Genomic DNA, 25,442 nt, shown 5'->3' on the forward strand with positions numbered 1-25,442 from the left:
GATCTGTGGATCCTCTAACATGATTTAAAAGACAAGCAGGAGAGGCCAATATTTATTCCTCATAATATCACAAAAACAGGTTATCTACTTCTGTGGGCTTTGTGTATGCAGTTTGATGACTGCATTTCCTTCATAAAATACTGAATACCCTTTCAAAATACTGCATATCTTTAACACCTGTTTAAGATATGCTGTGTTCATGAAAGATGTACCATTTAACTGGAAATGGTTTTGGTGCCAATATAGAAAACTCTTTTGAATGATATAATTGAACATTGTCAACTGCTAAAAATAGAGAACAAAAATCTACAGAATCCGTGGCATTCACTAAATGAAATGCAACAACAATTGGTTGGAAAAACATTGAGATTAGATTTATTAGGAAAGGGTTGCAAATAAACTGTGCAGTGTTCCGTGCCGGTAACAAAATGACAAAGCATTTCGTTCATAGGAGTTACGTCTTCCTCACAAAGAAAAAAACTGTAGCAGCCAGGAATTCATTAACTTGTTGAATCATAATGGATTGCTGAGGGACGCTGGTTACTTATTGGGTCTTCTCCATCATCTTCACCCATTCTGTAGACAGAGGAAGGTATATGATTCTTTTAAATACTCAATACTAAACCAATATAGTATCACTAATGAATTTGTTTTTATTATTTGGACATACAACAAACATCAAGTTTCCCATCATTGTTCTTGTCCGATTGTTTCATGAATTCATGAATTTCCTCCTCTGCAAAATGTTTCCCAATAGCATTGATGACAACATTCAGCTCATGACGATCGATGAAACCATCAGCATTGCTGGAGTCAGCAAGAAAAGTATGAATGTCCCCAATCCAGTCAAGTTATCCTACTGACCAAAATAGAAGTTGCTGCATGAGAAAAGATCAGGTCCATCCTGAGCTTCAGAAACCTCAGGTCTAAAGTCATCTGTTCAATCCGAGAAAGCTACACTTCCCACACAATGTCTCAAATTACTCAAGTCCTGAACAGAATAGTGTGCCCTCTACTCTGAATGCAATTTCAAAGAATTTGTCTTTATAAACTTCTATTACATTCAATCCATGCCTCGCTTCCCTTTAATTGGTATTGTAATCTTGAATACATTTTTGTTTCGACATTTTTGGTCATGGCAGTTTTTGTTTGAAGTATCTTCGGATGATTGTCTCTACTTATGCCCTCCGTAGCTTTTTACATGGATCTGACAAGGGCGGCATTGTTGTCCATGCCGAATTGCTCTCGAATGGACTTGCTCGTTGAGTAATTCCAGAATGCAGTTACACATCAGACACAATTCTAGTGAACTGGAGACACTTTCAGACCAGAGAGGTAAGGATGGTGGATTGTCTTCCATAAAGGACTCAAGTGAATCAGAGAGGCTTTCACAATAATCAGTGGCAATTGTCACAGTCATCCTTAAGGTTATGCTACAGGTTTTTTGACTGAGATTTCTAATTCAACAGCTGACAGGATGCGATTTCAAAGCTTGCTCCTGGAGCATCAGCATGGGCCACTGGCTCCTTAGTCCAGTGATAGTTCCACAATCTTCCCATCTCCCTGAAGTGAAAACATGCTGTCTGCCCATGTTGTCAAAATATCTATGAACTTTGCATCCGTATTTGTGTCACCACCTGCTTGCAACAGTAGTGGACTCACCAAATTTAAGGGCATTTAAATTGTCATTGGATATACATATGGATGATAATGGAATAGTGTAAGTTAGATGGGCTTCAGATTGGTTTCACAGATCAGCGCAACATCGAGGACCGAATGGCCTGTGCTGCACTGTAATGTTCTCTGTTCTATCTTCTTTATTGAAGCGAAAATAGACTCAACTGTCAATCTTTTCCCTCGGTGTATACCTGAGGATTTCTAGTCTCATCCTCATAAAACCTGGTAGCACGATCTCCAGTGCCACTTCAACCCTTTTTATGAAATGATGAAAGTAACTGCATGTGACATATGATGCAGATGAAACAAATTTCAATACATGTTTGACAGTTGCTAGTTTTGCTGGAAACGTTTCTTGCACCAAATGTTTCTGTATTTCTACCTCAATTCAGGTTTGAAGAAATTGTGTTGGACCCAGGCACAAACACCGTTTACATGTCTCTAAAGATGGTGCTAAACACGGTGAGATTTGTACTCTATGTACTCAGTGTACTCTATTTTCTTTCCTTTTTAATATTTGTTTAGCTAGAGGCACACCTGGCTGAGGCTCATTTTGGTTTATTTGTTTACTTTCTTGCACCACATCAATTTCCTTTGACCCCTGAGGACTGACTCGTCCGCCATCAGTTTTCCCTGTAACCCACTGCATCACAGATCTTTCTTTTGTACGAAAGATGGCCGGGTGGAGAACTAAATTGACAGGCCTCTGAAATGTGCAAGATTAAAGAATGAAGGCCCCCATTGAAAACCCAGCACAGGAAATGCTTTTGGAATTTTCATGTTTACATCACGCTACGAGATTTCTTCACCTCCCCAGACCAGGTCCCAGATTCTGTGAGTGCCTGCCTTGAGGTAAGAATTTTCCTCCAAGCAGTCTGGTCTTGAGCTGGGTGCAATTCCACCCTTGGCCAACTGTCTGCGTGGAATTTGCACATTCTCCCTGCGTGTACATGGGTTTACTCTGGCTACTGCATTTACTTCCCGTAGACCAAAGATGAGCCTGTTAGTGAACAAACCATGCTTAATTGCCCATGGTATCTTGGGGAGGGTAGACTAGATGAATAAGCCATGGGAAATGCATGGTTACAAGGATAGAGGAGAGTGAGGGATGCTCTTTGGAGGGTTGGTGTGGACTTGATGGACTAAGCAGACTGTTTCCACAATGTAAGGATTCTATGATAAAATGTAATGGTGCGATGGTTTACTCATAACAATCATTTCAGTGAACTGTCACCAACTGCAGCTTGTTGTGCTCTAGACTGTGCTGTGGTTCAGTGTGAAGCATTCGTGTGTGTGAATTCAAATTTGTAGTTTCCAATCTGGCATTGACAGCAGCTGATTAATGTGTAGTGAATGGCAGTGATAATGTTGAACTTTAAGATAATTTGTCATTTGGATGACAGCCGTCATCTGTGGATCCTGGGATATGATTTGAAAGGAGAGCCGGAGAGGCCAATATTTATTCCTCATATTATCACAAAAGTGGCTTGTCTACGAATGTAGAATTTGCTGTGTGCAGGTTGTTGACGAAGTATTCTTCATGAAGTGTTGAATATCCTTTGAAAATACTTCAGTATTTATACGACTATCGAGATATGCTGTGTTCATGAAAGATGTGCCATGTCAAGAAAATGGTTTTGCTGTCAATATATAGAAACTGCTTTTTCACTTTCTCATTTGATTTTGTTGCCTGCTGGAAATAGAGGGTAAATATCCAGAGAATCCCTGTCACTCACAAGTGAAATGCAACAACCGGGTGGAAAAAATTGGCATTAACTTTATTAGGAAATGGTTTTGAATAAATTGTGCAGCGTTCCAGGCTGAGAGGAAAATCACTGAACATTTCATACATATGCATTTGCTTCTTCCTCACAAAGAGAGAATTAGAGCAGCTATGAAGCTCTTTGCTATATATGTAGCTCCAGTCCTGTCAATCAGATTTTGAATACTTTGCAATCATTGAGTGTATTTCAGATGTCTAGGCAGTTGATCGGAGAAGGGTGACGACACACAGGTCATGAAATTGTTGTATCACAGTTGGTTGCTGAGCGATGTTGGCTGTTTTACTGGTCATTCTTCAACAACTTCGACCATGCTGTATGTGGTGGAAGACATTTGATTGAAAGCAGACATAGTTTAAATACTCAATAATAAACCCACACAATATTGATAATTTTTAAAAATTTGCACATACCATCAAAGTCAAGTTTGCCATCACTGTTCTTGTCCCACTCCCTGATGAGTTCATGAACTTCCTCCTCTGTAACATGCTCCCCAGAAGTCTTGAATGTAAAATACAGCTCAGAACATTCGATGAAGCCGTCAGCATTGCTAGAGTCATCAAGAAAAGTATGAAAGTCCCCAATCCAGCAATGTTATCTACCTTACCAAAATAGAAGTTGAGAAAAGATCATATCCATCTAATTTCACTTTCTTCTGTCTGGAAGTTTACATTATTTAATCTCATCAAGTAATCCAATTTAAAAACTGGCGTACAACAAATCGAGATATCATGCACAAACACATGTGGAAATAGCTTCATAAACCTCACATTTGAACTCACCTTTTTCATCCAAAAATGATACATTTCCCACACAATGTCTCAAATTTCTCAAGACCTGAATTCAATAGTGTGCCCTCTGCTCTGAAAGCAATTACAAATAATTTGTCATTATCACCTTCGATTATGTTCAATTGGAAATGGCTTCCCTTTCATTCCAAAGATAAAATTGAATCACACTTTGTGCTCTTCCACAATTGTGTTCGTGACCGTTTTGTTTTCTGAAATCTTCTGTTGATATTCTCTACTTATGTTCTCCATCGCCTTTTACATGGATAAGTGTCTTGCTGACAACGACTGTATTGTTGTCCATGCCTAATTGCACTTGAATGGAGTTGTTTGTTCAGTAATTTCAGAGTGCAGTTACAAATCAGACAGTGTTCCACTGGTCTGGATATATATTCAGGCCAGCAAGGTAAGGATGGCAGATTGTCTTCCTTGAAGGAGACAAGTGAACCACATAGGTTTTCACAACAACCTCTCAGACTTTTCACTATCATCAACGACATCAGTTTTATGCTGCAGATGTATTGATTGAGTTTTCTATTTCACTAGCTCACCGGATGAGATTTGAAAGTTTGTTCTTGGAGCATCAGCAGGATCCACTGGCTCACTCGTCTGGGACATTTCCATTATGCTACTACCTCCCTGAAGTGAAAACATGCTGTCTATCCACATTTTCAAAACATCTGTGAGTATTGCAACTATCTAATGGATCACCGTTTAGTCTTCTTTGTTGAAGGGAAAATAGTCTCAACTGTTAATACTTTCCTGATGTGTGAAGCTGAGGATTTTTAGCCTCAACCTGGTAAATCCTCAAAGAACTGTCTCCAGGCGACTCTTATATCTTTTCGTATAAGATCATGAAAGGTGCACCATGTCACATGCAATGTAAATGAAACAAATTTCAACACATGTTTGCCAGTTGCGAGTCCCGCTAGAAATGTTCTAGGAACAAATGTTTCCACACTTCTACCTCACTTTGGATATGACGAAGTTATATTGAGCTGAAAACACAGACTCTTTTTCACTTCTCTAGATAGATGGTGTTAAAGCGAGTGACATTAATGATTCTCATTATTATTTCATCTTTTCAGCTTCTGAAGTATTTTGTATAATTGATATACTTATTTGCTACAATGGTTTATTTACATGAACCAAAAGGCAAAATCACCTTTGTGTCAACATATCAGGTGGCTGCTACTTCATTAGAGAGAGATGATTGGTGGTGACTTCGACCAGAGGGTCACTGTGACTGAGTTGAGTGTTGAGGGGAGTCATTCACGGTAACCTGAGGTGGTGTAGGAATTAAACCCACACTATTGTTTATGCTCTCCCTTGCAAAGTAGCTAAACAGGCAACTTAGCTAGTCGGCCCCGTACCCTACATTTCCTTGAAGCAGGGATGTTTTTCTGATTGCTTTGCTGATCTTTTCGGAACTTGTCACTTTTTCAATACATACAATGGAGAATCAACAAACTCAAAATAGAATTGCTGCGCTATCATGTTTATATCAGTCATGTAGAATCTCAAACTCACCTATCAAATACACGAAAGAATTCTGCGATGTCTTTGTCAGACTTTCCTTTCACTTCTTCTCTCATCTGCCTCGCCAACGTCACCAAGAACTCTTCAAAATCAATGGTGCCGCGACCTAAGACCACACTCAGTTGTAAGCTCTGTCCATTGTTAAACATGAATATTTGTGAACCAAACAATTTTTGAAGAGAAACTGCAAATGTTTTAGCTGCATGTTACCCTTTTTGAGACCAATTGCAATCTGAGATTTGACTATCTTTGGGACACCCAAGATATCAGTCAAACGTGAAATGGAGAAAACTGTTGCGTACTAAATCGTGAAGATATGAAATAATTTACAATTAGATTTAGAATTTTTTTATCATGTGTACTCAAGTACAGTATTACAAGAGTACAGTGAAAATGTACAACATTGCCATGCGTGTCCCATTTCTGGATCAAACGTAGTTGTGCCCAAAAAATGTAGGTACAAATTAGTAACTGAAAAAGAGTTAAAAAGTTAAGCATTACCTTCAGATAGCAAGTAGAAAAATAAAGAATAAAGGTCATAGTTAACATTACAGATCTTCTTAATTTAGTCTAGAAAGTAGAACAGCTTTTTAACCTCCAGTATTTTTCTTATCTGCTCCAGAAGGAATCGTCGAAGAAATAACTTCACAGAGTAAAATTAGACACAACACAATTTGGATTCTGCTGTACATTGGAACGATCAAACGCACAAACTGGAAGACCATTTTGCCGAACACTTCAACGCAGCTGGTAAGAATGTCCCTGTGCTTTCTTTGACGTGTCACTTAAATTGCCCATGATGCTCTCTGGCTGACATTGACTTGGCCTGCTGCACTGTTCCAAGGAAGGTCAAGGTAACAAACTGTGCCTTGTCTTTCAATAAGGCATTTTATAGCTGCATGGGTTCCAACTGTTCATTCCATTTCACAGAGTGCTCCATCTTGTTTCCAAATCTTTCCTTCTGAATGTTTTTTCAGTAAAGGTGCACACCTGCTTCAGGCACATTTTGGTTTATTTGTTTGCTTTCTTGCCCCAAATCAATTTGCTTTGGCCCCAGAAGACCGACTCTTCTGTCATCAATTTTGCCTGTCTTCCATTGCATCACAGATCTTTCTTTTGCACGAAAGATGGCCGGGTGGAGAACTAAAATGTCAGGCCTCTGAAATCTGCAAGATGAAAGAATGAAGGACCCCATTGAAAGCCCAGCACAGGAAATGCGTTTGGAATTTTCATGATTCCATCACCCTGTGAGACTTCTTCACCTCCCCGTGCCAACTTCCAGATTCTGTGAGTGCCTGCCTCGAGATAAGAAATTTCCTCCAAGCAGTCTGGTTTTGATATCTGTCCAGCACGTAGATAAATATATAGCAAGGTACGATCACCTGGACGTGCCTACGATTCACGTGTGACTGTTTTGGTTGAATATCTTGAGCCACTGCCATCCAATTAGTGCAAGTCAGCTCACAATGTCTGCATGGCGGGAGTACCGGGTATGTGAAACAAAGTCATGGTGAATTTGGAGATCTAATTCCAAGTCAGGATGGTGAGTGTCATGGAGGGGAATGTGCAGGTGGTGGTGTTCCCATGTACTTGCTGCCGTTCTACTTCCAGGTGGTAATGTTCATGGGATAAGCATATTTTTTCGCCAGAACCTTGGTGAATTTCTGTGTTGCATCTTGTAAATGGTGCTGAATGTATTGTTGCACTACTTGATCCTTGATTTCATTTTTGTGTCTCATACTTGAAATTGTGTGAGGCAATTGCCATCTCATTTTGTCTATAACACTAACTGTTGCAGAGTGGATCAGTGGTTGGTACTGCTTCCTCACAGTGACAGAGAGCTGGGTGCAATTCCACCCTTGGCCAACTGTCTGCGTGGAATTTGCACATTCTCCCTGCGTGTACATGGGTTTGCTCTGGCTACTGCATTTCCTTCCCGTAGACCAAAGATGAGCCTGTTAGTGAACAAACCATGCTTAATTGCCCATGGTATCTTGGGGAGGGTAGACTAGATGAATAAGCCATGGGAGATGCATGGTTACAAGGATAGAGGAGAGTGAGGGATGCTCTTTGGAGGGTTGGTGTGGACTTGATGGACTAAGTAGACTGTTTCCACAATGTAAGGATTCTATGATAAAATGTAATGGTGCAATGGTTTACTCATAACAATCATTTCAGTGAACTGTCACCAACTGCAGCTTGTTGTGCTCTAGACTGTGCTGTGATTCAGAGTGAAGCATTCTTGTGTGTGAATTCAAATTTGTAGTTTCCAATCTGACACTGACAGCAGCTGATTAATGTGCAGTGAATGGCAGTGATAATGTTGCACTTTAAGATAATTTGTCATTTGGATGACAGCCGTCATCTGTGGATCCTGGGATATGATTTGAAAGGAGAGCTGGAGAGGCCAATATTTATTCTTCATAATATCACAAAAGTGGCTTATCTACGAATGTAGAATTTGCTGTGTGCAGGTTGTTGACGAAGTATTCTTCATGAAGTGTTGAATACCCTTTGAAAATACTTCACTATTTATATGACTATCGAGATATGCTGTGTTCATTAAAGATGTGCCATGTCAAGAAAATGTTTTTGCTGCCAATATATAGAAACTGCTTTTTCACTTTCTCATTTGATTTTGTTGCCTGCTGGAAATAGAGGATAAATATCCAGAGAATCCCTGTCACTCACAAGTGAAACGCAACAACTGGGTGGAAAAAATTGGCATTAACTTTATTAGGAAATGGTTTTGAATAAATTGTGCAGCGTTCCAGGCTGAGAGGAAAATCACTGAGCGTTTCATACATATGCGATTGCTTCTTCCTCACAAAGAGAGAATTACAGCAGCTATGAAGCTCTTTGCTATATATGTACCTCCAGTCCTGTCAATCAGATTTTGAATTCTTTGCAATCATTGAGTGTATTTCAGATGTCTAGGCAGTTGATCGGAGAAGGGTGACGACACACAGGTCATGAAATTGTTGTATCACAGTGGGTTGCTGAGGGATGTTGGCTGTTTTACTGGTCATTCTTCAACAACTTTGACCATTCTGTAAAGGGTGGAAGACATTTGATTGAAAGCAGACATAGTTTAAATACTCAGTAATAAACCCACACAATATCGCTAATTTTTAAACATTTGCACATACCATCCAAGTCAAGTTTGCCATCAGTGTTCTTGTCCCACTCCCTGATGAGTTCATGAATTTCCTCCTCTGTAACATGCTCCCCAGCAGCCATGATGGCAATATGCAGCTCAGAACATTCGATGAAGCCGTCAGCATGGCTAGAGTCATCAAGAAAAGTATGAAAGTCCCCAATCCAGCAATGTTATCTACCTTACCAAAATAGAAGTTGAGAAAAGATCATATCCATCTAATTTCACTTTCTTTCTGTCTGGAAGTTTACATTATTTAATCTCATCAGGTAATCCAATTTAAAAACTGGCTTATAACAAATCTAGATGTCATGCACGAACACATGTGGAAATAGCTTCATAAACCTCACACTTGAACTCACCTTTTTCATCCAAAAATGATACAGTTCGCACACAATGTCTCAAATTTCTCAAGACCTGAATTCAATAGTGTGCCCTCTGCTCTGAAAGCAATTACAAATAATTTGACATTATCACCTTGAATTAAGTTCAATTGGTAATGGCTTCCCTTTCATTCAAATGATAATATTGAATCACACTTTGTGCTCTTCCACAATTTTGTTCGTGACAGTTTTGTTTTCTGAAAATCTTCTGTTGATATTCTCTACTTATGTTCTCCATCGCGTTTTACGTGGATAAGTGTGTTGCTGACAACGACTGCATTGTTGTCCATGCCTAATTGCACTTGAATGGAGTTGTTTGTTCAGTAATTTCAGAGTGCAGTTACAAATCAGACAGCGTTCCACTGGTCTGGATATATATTCAGGCCAGCAAGGTAAGGATGGCAGATTGTCTTCCTTGAAGGAGACAAGTGAACCACATAGGTTTTCACAACAACCTCTCAGACTTTTCACTATCATCAACGACATCAGTTTTATGCTGCAGATGTATTGATTGAGTTTTCTATTTCACTAGCTCACCGGATGAGATTTGAAAGTTTGTTCTTGGAGCATCAGCATGATCCACTGGCTCGCTAGTCTGAGACATTTCCATTATGCTAGTACCTCCCTGAAGTGAAAACATGCTGTCTATCCACATTTTCAAAACATCTGTGAGTATTGCAACTATCTATGGATCACCCTTTAGACTTTTTTGTTGAAGGGAAAATAGTCTCAACTGTTAATACTTTCCTGATGTGTGAAGCTGAGGATTTTTAGCCTCAACCTGGTAAATCCTCAAAGAACTGTCTCCAGGCAATTCTTATATCTTTCAGTATAAGATCATGAAAGGTGCACCATGTCACATGCAATGTAAATGAAACAAATTTCCATACATGTTTGCCAGTTGCGAGTCCTGCTAGAAGTGTTCTAGGAACAAATGTTTCCACACTTCTACCTCACTTTGGAGATGAAGAAGTTATACTGAGGTGAAAACACAGACTCTTTTTTTTCTTCTCTATATAGATGGTGTTAAAGCAAGTGACATTAATGATTCTCATTATTATTTCATATTTTCAGCTTCTGAAGTATTTTGTATAATTGATATACTTGTTTGCTACAATGGTTTATTTACATGAAGCAAAAGGTAAATTGACCTTTGTGTCAACATATCAGGTGGCTGCTATTTCATTAGCGAGAAATGATTGGTGGTGACTTCGACCAGAGGGTCACTGTGACTGAGTTGAGTGTTGAGGGGAGTCATGCACGGTAACCTGAGGTGGTGTAGGAATTAAACCCACACTATTGTTTATGCTCTGCCTTGCAAACCAGCTAACCAGGCAACAGAGCTAATCGGCCCCGTACCCTACATTTCCTTGAAGCACGGATGTTTTTCTGATTGCTTTGCTGATCTTTTAGAAACTTGTCTCTTTTTCAATACATACAACGGAGAATCAACAAACTCTAAATAGAATTGTTGCTCTATCATGTTTCTACCAGTCATGTAGAAGCTCAAACTCACCCATCAAATACATGAATGAATTTTGCGATGTCTTTATCAGACTTTCCTTTCACTTCTTCTCTCATCTGCCTCGCCATCGTCACCAAGAACTCTTCAAAATCAATGGTGCCGCTACCTAAGACCACACTCAGTTGTAAGCTCTGTCCATTGTTAAACATGAATATTTGTGAACGAAACGATTTTTGAAGAGAAACTGCTCATGTTTTAGCTGCATGTTACCCTTTTTGAGACCAATTGCAATCTGAGATTTGACTATCTTTGGGACACCCAAGATATCAGTCAAATGTGAAATGGAGTAAACTGTTGCGTACTAAATCGTGAAGATATGAAATAATTTACAATTAGATGTAGAATTTTTTTATCATGTGTACTCAAGTACAGTATTACAGGCGTACAGTGAAAATGTACAACATTGCCACGCATGTCCCATTTCTGGATCAAAGGTAGTTGCGCCCAAAAAATGTCGGTACAAAATAGTAACTGTAAAAGAATTAAAAAGTTAAGCATTACCTTCAGATAGCAAGTAGAAAAATAAAGAATAAAGATCATAGTTAACATTACAGTTCTTCTTAATTTAGTCTAGAAAGTAGAACAGCTTTTTTACCTCCAGTATTTTTCTTACCTGCTCCAGAAGGAATCGTCAAAGAAATAACTTCACAGAGTAAAATTACACACGACACAATTTGAATTCTCCTGTACTTTGGAACGATCAAACACACAAACTGGAAGACCATTTTGCCGAGCACTTCAACGCAGCTCGTAAGAATGTCCCTGTGCTTTCTTTGACGTGTCATTTTAATTCACCATGATGCTCTCTGGCTGACATTGACTTGGCCTGCTGCACTGTTCCAAGGAAGGTCAAGGTAACAAGCTGTGCCTTGTCTTTCAATAAGGCATTTTATAGCTGCATGGGCTCCAACTTTTCATTCCATTTCACAGAGTGCTACATTTTGTTTCCAAATCTTTCCTTTTGAATATTTGTTCAGTAAAGGTGCACACCTGCTTCAGGCACATATTGGCTTATTTGTTTGCTTTCTTGCCCTAAATCAATTTCCTTTGGCCCCAGAAGACTGAATCTTCTGTCATCAATTTTCCCTGTCTTTCATTGCATCACAGATCTTTCTTTTGTACGAAACATGGCCGGGTGGAGAACTAAATTCACAGGCCTCTGAAATCTGCAAAATTAAAGAATGAAGGCCCCCACCTAAAACCCAGCACAGGAAATGCTTTTGGAATTTTCATGATTCCATCACGCTGTGAGATTTCTTCACCTCCCCAGGCCAACTTCCAGATTCTGTGAGTGCCTGCCTCGACGTAAGAATTTTCCTCCAAGCAGGCTGGTCTTGATATCTGTCCAGCACGTAGATAAATATATTGTGCAGTACTATCACCTGGATGTACCTACGATTCGCGTGTGACTGTTTTGGATGAATGTCTTGAGCCACTGCCATCCATTTAGTGCAAGTCAGCTCACAATGTCTGCATGGAGGGAGTACCAGGTACTTGATGCAAAGTCATGGTGTGAATGGAGATATAGTTCCAAGTCAGGAAGGTGAGTGGCTTGGAATGGAATGTGCAGGTGGTGGTGTTCCCATGTACTTGCTGCCATTCTACTTCCAGGTGGCAATGTTCATGGGATAAGCATATTTTTTCAACAGAACCTTGGTGAATTTCTGTGTTGCATCTTGTATGTGGTGATGAATGTATTTTTAAACTACTTGATCATTGATTTCATTTTTGTGTTTCATACTTTAAATTGTGTGAGGCAATGCCATCTCATTTTGACTCTAACTCTGAGGGTTGCACAGTGGTTCGCACTGCTGACTAACAGTGAGAGAGAGCTGGGTGCAATTCCACCCTTGGCTAATTGTCTGCGTGGAGTTTGCACATTCTCCCTGAATGTACATGGGTTTACTCTGGTTACTGCAGTTACTTCCTGTAGAACAAAGATGTGCATGTTAGGCGAACAAGCCATGCCAAATTGACCATGGTATCTTGGGGAGGGTAGATTAGATGAATAAGCCATGGGAAATGCAGGGTTACAAGGATAGAGGAGAGTGAGGGATGCTCTTTGGAGGGTTGGTGTGGACTTGATGGACTAAGTAGCCTGTTTCCACACTGTTGGGATTCTATGATTAAACATAGTAGCACAATGGTTTACTCATAACAATCATTTCAGTGAACTGTCACCAACTGCAGCTTGTTGTGCTATAGACTGTGCTGTGGTTCAGTTTGAATGATTCTTGTCTGTGAATTCAAATTTGTAGTTTTCTGGTCGGACCCTGAAGCTGCTGATTAATGGGCAGTGTAAGGCCATGGGAATGTTGCAGTTTCAGGTAATTTGTCTTTTGGATGACAGCCATCATCTATGGATCCTGGGATACGATTTAAAAGAAGGGCTGGAGACGCAAAAATTTAGTCCACAAGCATCTGAAGAGTGGCTTGTGTACTGATGTGGAATTTGCTGTGTGCAGGTTGGTGACTGCGAATCCTTGATGAAATACCGAATACCCTTTCAAAATACTTCAATATTTAGAAGAACTGTCAAGATCTGCTGTGTTCATGAAAGATGTGCTAAATAAAGAAAATGGTTTTGCTGCCAATATATAGAAACTGATTTTTCGTTGTGTAATTTAACATTGTTGCCTCCTGGAAATAGAGAATAAATATCCAGAGAATCCATGTCATTGACCAGGTGAAATGCAACAATAACTGTCTGGAAAAATCAATCAGAACTTTGCAAGGAAATTGTTGTGAATAAATTGTGCCGTATTCCATATGGATCGCAAAATGCCGAAACTTGTCATTCATCGGAGATTGCTTCTTCCTCACAAAGAAAGAACTGCAGCAAATATGAAGCTCTTTGTTACATGTGTAGCTCCAGTCCTGTTGAACAGATTTTGAATTTTTTGCAATCATTGAGTGTATTCAGATGCCGAGGCTGTTGGCTGCAGAAGGGCGACAGCACAGAGTTCATTAAATTGTTGAATCATAATGGGTGGCTGACAGATGTTGACTTTTTTACTGGACATTCTGCAACAACTTCGACCATTCTGAAAAGTTTGGAAGATATTTGATTGAAAACCTAAATAGTTTAAATACTCAATACTAAACCAACACAATATCGCTAATTTTTAAAAAATTTGCACATACCATCAAAATCAAGATTGCATCACTGTTCTTGTCCCACTCGCTGATGAATTCATGAAATTCCTCCTCGGTAACATGCTCCCCAGCCTCCTCGATGACAATATTCAGCTCATCACGATCAATGAGACTGTCAGCATTGCTAGAGTCATCAAGAAAAGTGTGAATGTCACAATCCAGCAATGTTTTCTACATTACCAAAATAGAAATAGTGAAAAGATCATATTCATCTAATTTCAGTTTCTTTCTGTCTGGAAATTTACATTGTTTAATCTCATCAAGTAATCCATTTTAATCACTGGCTTACAACAAATCGAGATATGTTGTACAATCATCTGAGGAAACAGCTTCATACAGCTTAGGTCTAAACTCACCTGTTCCATCCAAAAATGATATATTTCCCACACAATGTCTCAAATTTCTCAAGGCCTGAATTGCACCGTGTGCCCTCTGCTCTGAAAGCAATTACAAAATATTTGTCATTATAGCCTTTGACTCTCTGAGTTGGAACTAGCTTCCCTTTCATTCCAGTGACAATAATGAATCACACTTGCTGTGTCCACAATTTGGTTCATGACAGTTTTCTTCTGAAAATCTTCGATTGATTTTCTCTTCTTATGTTCTCCATCACTTTTTACGTGGATAAGTGTGTTGCTGACAAGGACTGCATTGTTGTCCATGCCTAATTGCTCTTTAATGGGGTTGCTTGTTCAGTAATTTCAGAGTGCAGTTACAAATCAGACAACGTTCCACTGGTCTGGATATATATTCCGGCCAGCAAGGTAAGGATGGCAGATTGTCTTCCTTGAAAGAGACAAGTGAACCACATAGGTTTTCACAACAATCAATAACACTTGTCACGATCATCACCACATCACTTTTATGCTGCAGATGTATTGATTGAGTTTACTATATCACTAGCTCACAGGATGAGATTTGAAAGTTTGTTTCTGGAGCATCAGCAGGCTCCACTGGCTCGCTAGCCCGGGACGTTTCCACTGTGCTACTATCTCCCTGAAGTGAGAACATGCTGTCTGTCAAAGTTGTCAAAACATCTGTGAGTATTGCATATATCTATGGATCACTCTTTAGTCTTCTTTGTTGAAGGGACAATAGACTCAACTGTTAATACTTTCCTGATGTGTGAAGCTGAGGATTTTTAGTCTCAACCTGGTCAATCCTCAAAGAACTGTCTCCAGGCAACTCTGATATCTTTTAGTATAAAATCATGAAAGGTGCACCATGTCACATGCAATGTAAATGAAACAAATTTCAATACATGTTTGCCAGTTGCGAGTCCTGCTAGGAATGTTCTAGGAACAAATGTTTCCACACTTCTACCTCACTTTGGATATGAAGAAATTATATTGAGCTGAAAACACAGACTCTTTTTTGCTTCTCTAGATAGATGGTGTTAAAGCGAGTGACATTAATGATTCTCATTATTATTTCATCTTTTCAGCTTCTGCAGTATTTTGTATCATTGACATACTCGTTTGCTGCAACGGTTTACTTACATGAAGCAAAAGGTAAAGTCACCTTTGTGTCAACATATCAGGTGGCTGCTATTTCATTAGAGAGAGATGATTGGTGGTGAGTTCGACCAGACGGTCACTGTGACTGAGTTGAGAGTTGAGGGGTGTCATTCACGGTAACTTGAGCTGGTGTAGGAATTAAACCCACACTATTGTGTATGCTCTCCCTTGCAAACCAGTTAACCAGGGAACTGAGCTAATCGGTCCCGTACCCTACATTTCCTTGAAGCAGGGATGTTTTTCTGATTGCTTTGCTGATCTTTTAGAAACTTGTCTCTTTTTCAATACATACAACGGAGAATCAACAAACTCAAAATAGAATTGCTGCGCTATCATGTTTATACCAGTCATGTAGAATCTCAAACTCACCCATCAAATACGCGAAAGAATTCTGCGATGTCTTTGTCAGACATCCTTTCACTTCTTCTCTCATTTGACTCGCCATCGTCACTAAGAACTCTTCAAAATCAATGGTGCCGCTACCTAAGACCACACTCAGTTGTAAGCTCTGTCCATTGTTAAACATGAATATTTGTGAACCAAACGATTTTTGAAGTGAAACTGCTAATGTTTAAGCTGCATGTTACCCTTTTTGAGACCAATTGCAATCTGAGAATTGACTATCTTTGGGACACCCAAGATATCAGGCAAACGTGAAATGAAGTAAACTGTTGCGTACTAAATCGTGAAGATATGAAATAATTTACAATTAGATTTAGAATTTTTTTATCATGTGTACTCAAGTACAGTATTACAGGAGTACAGTGAAAATGTACAACATTGCCACGCATGTCCCATTTCTTGATAAAAGGTACTTGCGCCCAAAAAATGTAGGTACAAATTAGTAACTGAAAAAGAGTTAAAAAGTTGTGCGTTACCTTCAGATAGCAAGTAGAAAAATAAAGAATAATGATCATAGTTAACATTACAGTTCTTCTTAATTTAGTCTAGAAAGTAGAACAGCTTTTTTACCTCCAGTATTTTTCTTCTCTGCTCCAGAAGGATTCGTCGAAGAAATAACTTCACAGAGTAAAGTTACGCACAACACAATTTGGATTCTGCTGTACATTGGAACGATCAAACGCACAAACTGGAAGACCATTTTGCCGAGTACTTCAACGCAGCTCGTAAGAATGTCCCTGTGCTTTCTTTGACGTGTCATTTTAATTCACCATGATGCTCTCTGGCTGACATTGACTTGGCCTGCTGCACTGTTCCAAGGAAGGTCAAGGTAACAAACTGTGCCTTGTCTTTCAATAAAGCATTTTATAGCTGCATCGGCTGCAACTTTTCATTCCATTTCACAGAGTGCTCCATTTTGTTTCCAAATCTTTCCTTTTGAATGTTTGTTCAGTAAAGGTGCACACCTGCTTCAGGCACATTTTGGTTTATTTGTTTGCTTTCTTGCCCCAAATCAATTTGCTTTGGCCCCAGAAGACTGACTCTTCTGTCATCAAATTTCCCTGTCTTTCATTGCATCACAGATCTTTCTTTTGTACGAAAGATGGCCGGGTGGAGAAGTTAAATGACAGGCCTCTGAAATCTGCAAAATTAAACAATGAAGGCCCCCATTGAGAACCCAGCACAGGAAATGCTTTTGGAAATTTCATGATTCCATCACCCTGTGAGACTTCTTCACCTCCCCGTGCCAACTTCCGGATGCTGTGAGTGCCTGCCTCGAGGTAAGAATTTTCCTCCAAGCAGGCTGGTCTTGATATCTGTTCAGCACGTAGATAAATATATAGCGAGGTACTATCACCTGGATGTGCCTACTATTCACTTGTGACGTTTTGGTTGAATGTCTTGAGCCACTGCCATCCATTTAGTGCAAGTCAGCTCACAATGTCTGCAATGACACAAAGACATGGTGTAAATGGAGATATAGTTCCAAGTCAGGATGGTGAGTGTCTTGCAGGGGAATGTGCAGGTGGTGGTGTTCCCATGTACTTGCTGCCGTTCTATTTCCAGGTGGTAAAGTTCATGGGATAAGCATATTTTTTCGACTGAACCTTGGTGAGTTTCTGTAATGCATCTTGTAAATGGTGCTGAGTGTATTGTTACACTACTTGTTCCTTGATTTCATGTGTGAGTTTCATACTTTAAGTTGTTTGAGGCAATTGTCACCTCTTTTTGCCTTCAACACTAAGTGTTGCACAGTGTATCAGTGGTTTGCACTGTTGCCTCACGTAGAGCTGAGTTCAATTCCACCCTTGGCCAACTGTCTGCGTGGAGTTTGCACATTCTCCCTGTGTCTATGTGGGTTTCCTCTGGTTACTCCATTTAATTCCTGCAGGCCAAAGATGTGCATGCTAGGTGAGCAGGCCATGCTAAATTGCGCATGGTATCTTGGGGAGGGTAGATTCTATGAATTAACCATGGGAAATGCAAGGTTACAAGGAAAGAGTTGCGTGAGGGATGGTCCATAGAGTGTTGGTGTAAATGTGATGGACAATGCAGCCTGTTTCCACACTGTTAGTATTCTACGATTAAACATAATGGTGCAATGGCTTACTCATAACAATTCTTTAAGTGAACTTTCACCAACTGCAGCTTGTTTTGCAGAATTATTGTGATAAATGTATTGTTATACGACTTGTTCCTTGATTTACTGCATGTGTTTCATGCTTTAAATGTTGTGAGGCAATTGCCATCTTGTCTTTCCCTGTAATTCTAAGGGTTGCATGGTGTCTCAGTGGTTAGCACTGCTTCCTCACAGTGACAGGGAGCTGTGTTCAATTCCACTCTTGGCCAACTGTCTGTGTGGAGTTTGCACATTCTCCCTGTGTCCATGTGTTTCCCCCAGTTGCTCCAGTTCCTTCCCATAGTCCAAAGACATGCATTTTGGCCAGTTTGGCCATGCTAAGTTGCCCATAGTATCTCGGGGAGAGTAGGTTAGATGAATTAACCATGGGCGATGCAGGGTTACAAGTACAGGGGAGAGCGTGGGATGCTCTGTGGACGAGTGGTGTGGGCTTGATGGGCTGAATAGCCTGCTTCCACACTGTAATGATTCTATCGTTAAACATAAAGGCACAATGGATCACTCATAACAATCATTTGAGTAAATGTTCACCAACTGCAGCTTGTTGTGCTAATGACTGAGCTGTGGCTCTGTTTGATGCACTCATGTCTGAATGTCAAGTAGTGGTTTCTCGTCTAACACTCGAACCTGCTGACGAGCGCCCAGTGTAATACCAAGGGTGTGTTGCTTCTCAGATACTTTTTCTTTTGGATGACAGCCACGATCTGTGGATCCTCTAACATGATTTAAAAGACAAGCAGGAGAGGCCAATATTTATTCCTCATAATATCACAAAAACAGGTTATCTACTTCTGTGGGCTTTGTGTATGCAGTTTGATGACTGCATTTCCTTCATAAAATACTGAATACCCTTTCAAAATACTGCATATCTTTAACACCTGTTTAAGATATGCTGTGTTCATGAAAGATGTACCATTTAACTGGAAATGGTTTTGGTGCCAATATAGAAAACTCTTTTGAATGATATAATTGAACATTGTCAACTGCTAAAAATAGAGAACAAAAATCTACAGAATCCGTGGCATTCACTAAATGAAATGCAACAACAATTGGTTGGAAAAACATTGAGATTAGATTTATTAGGAAAGGGTTGCAAATAAACTGTGCAGTGTTCCGTGCCGGTAACAAAATGACAAAGCATTTCGTTCATAGGAGTTACGTCTTCCTCACAAAGAAAAAAACTGTAGCAGCCAGGAATTCATTAACTTGTTGAATCATAATGGATTGCTGAGGGACGCTGGTTACTTATTGGGTCTTCTCCATCATCTTCACCCATTCTGTAGACAGAGGAAGGTATATGATTCTTTTAAATACTCAATACTAAACCAATATAGTATCACTAATGAATTTGTTTTTATTATTTGGACATACAACAAACATCAAGTTTCCCATCATTGTTCTTGTCCGATTGTTTCATGAATTCATGAATTTCCTCCTCTGCAAAATGTTTCCCAATAGCATTGATGACAACATTCAGCTCATGACGATCGATGAAACCATCAGCATTGCTGGAGTCAGCAAGAAAAGTATGAATGTCCCCAATCCAGTCAAGTTATCCTACTGACCAAAATAGAAGTTGCTGCATGAGAAAAGATCAGGTCCATCCTGAGCTTCAGAAACCTCAGGTCTAAAGTCATCTGTTCAATCCGAGAAAGCTACACTTCCCACACAATGTCTCAAATTACTCAAGTCCTGAACAGAATAGTGTGCCCTCTACTCTGAATGCAATTTCAAAGAATTTGTCTTTATAAACTTCTATTACATTCAATCCATGCCTCGCTTCCCTTTAATTGGTATTGTAATCTTGAATACATTTTTGTTTCGACATTTTTGGTCATGGCAGTTTTTGTTTGAAGTATCTTCGGATGATTGTCTCTACTTATGCCCTCCGTAGCTTTTTACATGGATCTGACAAGGGCGGCATTGTTGTCCATGCCGAATTGCTCTCGAATGGACTTGCTCGTTGAGTAATTCCAGAATGCAGTTACACATCAGACACAATTCTAGTGAACTGGAGACACTTTCAGACCAGAGAGGTAAGGATGGTGGATTGTCTTCCATAAAGGACTCAAGTGAATCAGAGAGGCTTTCACAATAATCAGTGGCAATTGTCACAGTCATCCTTAAGGTTATGCTACAGGTTTTTTGACTGAGATTTCTAATTCAACAGCTGACAGGATGCGATTTCAAAGCTTGCTCCTGGAGCATCAGCATGGGCCACTGGCTCCTTAGTCCAGTGATAGTTCCACAATCTTCCCATCTCCCTGAAGTGAAAACATGCTGTCTGCCCATGTTGTCAAAATATCTATGAACTTTGCATCCGTATTTGTGTCACCACCTGCTTGCAACAGTAGTGGACTCACCAAATTTAAGGGCATTTAAATTGTCATTGGATATACATATGGATGATAATGGAATAGTGTAAGTTAGATGGGCTTCAGATTGGTTTCACAGATCAGCGCAACATCGAGGACCGAATGGCCTGTGCTGCACTGTAATGTTCTCTGTTCTATCTTCTTTATTGAAGCGAAAATAGACTCAACTGTCAATCTTTTCCCTCGGTGTATACCTGAGGATTTCTAGTCTCATCCTCATAAAACCTGGTAGCACGATCTCCAGTGCCACTTCAACCCTTTTTATGAAATGATGAAAGTAACTGCATGTGACATATGATGCAGATGAAACAAATTTCAATACATGTTTGACAGTTGCTAGTTTTGCTGGAAACGTTTCTTGCACCAAATGTTTCTGTATTTCTACCTCAATTCAGGTTTGAAGAAATTGTGTTGGACCCAGGCACAAACACCGTTTACATGTCTCTAAAGATGGTGCTAAACACGGTGAGATTTGTACTCTATGTACTCAGTGTACTCTATTTTCTTTCCTTTTTAATATTTGTTTAGCTAGAGGCACACCTGGCTGAGGCTCATTTTGGTTTATTTGTTTACTTTCTTGCACCACATCAATTTCCTTTGACCCCTGAGGACTGACTCGTCCGCCATCAGTTTTCCCTGTAACCCACTGCATCACAGATCTTTCTTTTGTACGAAAGATGGCCGGGTGGAGAACTAAATTGACAGGCCTCTGAAATGTGCAAGATTAAAGAATGAAGGCCCCCATTGAAAACCCAGCACAGGAAATGCTTTTGGAATTTTCATGTTTACATCACGCTACGAGATTTCTTCACCTCCCCAGACCAAGTCCCAGATTCTGTGAGTGCCTGCCTTGAGGTAAGAATTTTCCTCCAAGCAGTCTGGTCTTGAGCTGGGTGCAATTCCACCCTTGGCCAACTGTCTGCGTGGAATTTGCACATTCTCCCTGCGTGTACATGGGTTTACTCTGGCTACTGCATTTACTTCCCGTAGACCAAAGATGAGCCTGTTAGTGAACAAACCATGCTTAATTGCCCATGGTATCTTGGGGAGGGTAGACTAGATGAATAAGCCATGGGAAATGCATGGTTACAAGGATAGAGGAGAGTGAGGGATGCTCTTTGGAGGGTTGGTGTGGACTTGATGGACTATGTAGACTGTTTCCACAATGTAAGGATTCTATGATAAAATGTAATGGTGCGATGGTTTACTCATAACAATCATTTCAGTGAACTGTCACCAAGTGCAGCTTGTTGTGCTCTAGACTGTGCTGTGATTCAGTGTGAAGCATTCGTGTGTGTGAATTCAAATTTGTAGTTTCCAATCTGACACTGACAGCAGCTGATTAATGTGCAGTGAATGGCAGTGATAATGTTGAACTTTAAGATAATTTGTCATTTGGATGACAGCCGTCATCTGTGGATCCTGGGATATGATTTGAAAGGAGAGCCGGAGAGGCCAATATTTATTCCTCATATTATCACAAAAGTGGCTTGTCTACGAATGTAGAATTTGCTGTGTGCAGGTTGTTGACGAAGTATTCTTCATGAAGTGTTGAATATCCTTTGAAAATACTTCAGTATTTATACGACTATCGAGATATGCTGTGTTCATGAAAGATGTGCCATGTCAAGAAAATGGTTTTGCTGTCAATATATAGAAACTGCTTTTTCACTTTCTCATTTGATTTTGTTGCCTGCTGGAAATAGAGGGTAAATATCCAGAGAATCCCTGTCACTCACAAGTGAAATGCAACAACCGGGTGGAAAAAATTGGCATTAACTTTATTAGGAAATGGTTTTGAATAAATTGTGCAGCGTTCCAGGCTGAGAGGAAAATCACTGAGCGTTTCATACATATGCGATTGCTTCTTCCTCACAAAGAGAGAATTACAGCAGCTATGAAGCTCTTTGCTATATATGTACCTCCAGTCCTGTCAATCAGATTTTGAATTCTTTGCAATCATTGAGTGTATTTCAGATGTCTAGGCAGTTGATCGGAGAAGGGTGACGACACACAGGTCATGAAATTGTTGTATCACAGTGGGTTGCTGAGGGATGTTGGCTGTTTTACTGGTCATTCTTCAACAACTTTGACCATTCTGTAAAGGGTGGAAGACATTTGATTGAAAGCAGACATAGTTTAAATACTCAATAATAAACCCACACAATATTGATAATTTTTAAAAATTTGCACATACCATCAAATTCAAGTTTGCCATCACTGTTCTTGTCCCACTCCCTGATGAGTTCATGAACTTCCTCCTCTGTAACATGCTCCCCAGAAGTCTTGAATGTAAAATACAGCTCAGAACATTCGATGAAGCCGTCAGCATTGCTAGAGTCATCAAGAAAAGTATGAAAGTCCCCAATCCAGCAATGTTATCTACCTTACCAAAATAGAAGTTGAGAAAAGATCATATCCATCTAATTTCACTTTCTTTCTGTCTGGAAGTTTACATTATTTAATCTCATCAAGTAATCCAATTTAAAAACTGGCGTACAACAAATCTAGATATCATGCACAAACACATGTGGAAATAGCTTCATAAACCTCACATTTGAACTCACCTTTTTCATCCAAAAATGATACATTTCCCACACAATGTCTCAAATTTCTCAAGACCTGAATTCAATAGTGTGCCCTCTGCTCTGAAAGCAATTACAAATAATTTGTCATTATCACCTTCGATTATGTTCAATTGGAAATGGCTTCCCTTTCATTCCAAAGATAAAATTGAATCACACTTTCTGCTCTTCCACAATTGTGTTCGTGACCGTTTTGTTTTCTGAAAATCTTCTGTTGATATTCTCTACTTATGTTCTCCATCGCCTTTTACATGGATAAGTGTCTTGCTGACAACGACTGTATTGTTGTCCATGCCTAATTGCACTTGAATGGAGTTGCTTGTTCAGTAATTTCAGAGTGCAGTTACAAATCAGACAGCGTTCCACTGGTCTGGATATATATTCAGGCCAGCAAGGTAAGGATGGCAGATTGTCTTCCTTGAAGGAGACAAGTGAACCACATAGGTTTTCACAACAACCACTCAGACTTTTCACTATCATCAACGACATCAGTTTTATGCTGCAGATGTATTGATTGAGTTTTCTATTTCACTAGCTCACCGGATGAGATTTGAAAGTTTGTTCTTGGAGCATCAGCAGGATCCACTGGCTCACTCGTCTGGGACATTTCCATTATGCTACTGTCTCCCTGACGTGTAAACATGCTGTCTATCCACATTTTCAAAACATCTGTGAGTATTGCAACTATCTATGGATCACTGTTTAGACTTCTTTGTTGAAGGGAAAATAGTCTCAACTGTTAATACTTTCCTGATGTGTGAAGCTGAGGATTTTTAGTCTCAATCTGGTCAATCCTCAAAGAACTGTCTCCAGGCAACTCTTATATCTTTTCGTATAAGATCATGAAAGGTGCACCATGTCACATGCAATGTAAATGAAACAAATTTCCATACATTTTTGCCAGTTGCGAGTCCCGCTAGAAATGTTCTAGGAACAAATGTTTCCACAATTCGACCTCACTTTGGATATGAAGAAGTTATATTGAGCTGAAAACACAGACTCTTTTTTTTTCTTCTCCAGATAGATGGTGTTAAAGCGAGTGACATTAATGATTCTCATTATTATTTCATATTTTCAGCTTCTGAAGTATTTTGTATAATTGATATACGTGCTTGCTACTTTGGTTTATTTACATGAAGCAAAAGCTAAATTCACCTTTGTGTCAACATATCAGGTGGCTGCTATTTCATCAGAGAGAGATGATTGGTGGTGACTTCGACCAGAGGGTCACTGTGACTGAGTTGAGTGTTGAGGGGAGTCATTCACGGTAACCTGAGGTGGTGTAGGAATTAAACCCACACTATTGTTTATGCTCTCCCTTGCAAACCAGCTAACCAGGCAACTGGGCTAATCAGCCCCGTACCCTACATTTCCTTGAAGCAGGGATGTTTTTCTGATTGCTTTGCTGATCTTTTAGAAACTTGTCACTTTTTCAATACATACAACGGAGAATCAACAAACACAAAATAGAATTGCTGCGCTATCATGTTTACACCAGTCATGTAGAAGCTTAAACTCACCCATCAAATACACGAAACGATTCTGCGATGTCTTTGTCAGACTTTCCTTTCACTTCTTCTCTCATCAGCCTCCCCGCCATCTTCACCAAGAACTCTTCAAAATCAATGGTGCCGCTACCTAAGACCACACTCAGTTGTAAGCTCTGTCCATTGTTAAACATGAATATTTGTGAACCAAACGATTTTTGAAGTGAAACTGCTAATGTTTAAGCTGCATGTTACCATTTTTGAGACCAATTGCAATCTGAGATTTGACTATCTTTGGGACACCCAAGATATCAGTCAAACATGAAATGAAGTAAACTGTTGCGTACTAAATCGTGCAGATATGAAATCATTTACAATTAGATTTAGAATTTTATTTATCATGTGTACTCAAGTACAGTATTACAAGAGTACAGTGAAAATGCACAACATTGCCACGCATGTCCCATTTCTGGATCAAAGGTACTTGCGCCCAAAAAATATACGTACAAATTAGTAACTGAAAAAGAGTTAAAAAGTTAAGCATTACCTTCAGATAGCAAGTAGAAAAATAAAGAATAAAGGTCATAGTTAAGATTACAGTTCTTCTTAATTTAGTCTAGAAAGTAGAACAGCTTTTTTACCTCCAGTATTTTTCTTATCTGCTCCAGAAGGAATCGTCGAAGAAATAACTTCACAGAGTAAAATTAGACACAACACAATTTGGATTCTCCTGTACATTGGAATGATCAAACACACAAACTGGAAGACCATTTTGCCAAACACTTCAACGCAGCTGGTAAGAATGTCCCTGTGCTTTCTTTGATTTGTCATTTTAATTGCCCATGATGCTCTCTGGCTGACATTGACTTGGCCTGCTGCACTGTTCCAAGGAAGGTCAATGTGACAAACTGTGCCTTGTCTGTCAATAAA

General features: G+C 39.6%; 3 protein-coding genes and 1 pseudogene across 3 annotated transcripts; all 4 read right to left on the reverse strand.

Moving 5' to 3' along the window:
* Positions 1 to 420: 420 nt before the first annotated feature.
* On the reverse strand, positions 421 to 6,529 carry LOC132210727 (troponin C, skeletal muscle-like). Its single transcript, XM_059652637.1, has 4 exons — positions 6,381 to 6,529; positions 5,777 to 5,891; positions 3,872 to 4,008; positions 421 to 576 (listed from the first exon to the last, which is right to left on the reverse strand). The coding sequence occupies exons 1-4, from the start codon at positions 6,508 to 6,510 to the stop codon at positions 545 to 547; spliced, it is 414 nt and encodes a 137-aa protein (XP_059508620.1). The 5' UTR covers positions 6,511 to 6,529; the 3' UTR covers positions 421 to 544.
* Positions 6,530 to 8,515: 1,986 nt separating this feature from the next.
* LOC132210732 (troponin C, skeletal muscle-like) lies at positions 8,516 to 10,999 on the reverse strand. Its single transcript, XM_059652650.1, has 3 exons — positions 10,842 to 10,999; positions 8,935 to 9,071; positions 8,516 to 8,835 (listed from the first exon to the last, which is right to left on the reverse strand). The coding sequence occupies exons 1-3, from the start codon at positions 10,997 to 10,999 to the stop codon at positions 8,804 to 8,806; spliced, it is 327 nt and encodes a 108-aa protein (XP_059508633.1). The 3' UTR covers positions 8,516 to 8,803.
* Positions 11,000 to 13,862: 2,863 nt separating this feature from the next.
* Positions 13,863 to 16,625, reverse strand: LOC132210733 (troponin C, skeletal muscle-like; annotated as a pseudogene).
* A 5,881-nt stretch (positions 16,626 to 22,506) lies between these two features.
* On the reverse strand, positions 22,507 to 25,343 carry LOC132210734 (troponin C, skeletal muscle-like). Its single transcript, XM_059652651.1, has 4 exons — positions 25,154 to 25,343; positions 24,546 to 24,663; positions 22,638 to 22,774; positions 22,507 to 22,538 (listed from the first exon to the last, which is right to left on the reverse strand). The coding sequence occupies exons 1-4, from the start codon at positions 25,341 to 25,343 to the stop codon at positions 22,507 to 22,509; spliced, it is 477 nt and encodes a 158-aa protein (XP_059508634.1).
* Positions 25,344 to 25,442: the final 99 nt, after the last annotated feature.

The sequence above is a fragment of the Stegostoma tigrinum genome, chromosome 19 (assembly GCF_030684315.1).
Source record: "Stegostoma tigrinum isolate sSteTig4 chromosome 19, sSteTig4.hap1, whole genome shotgun sequence".
In the NCBI taxonomy this organism is placed as follows: Eukaryota; Metazoa; Chordata; class Chondrichthyes; order Orectolobiformes; family Stegostomatidae; genus Stegostoma; species Stegostoma tigrinum.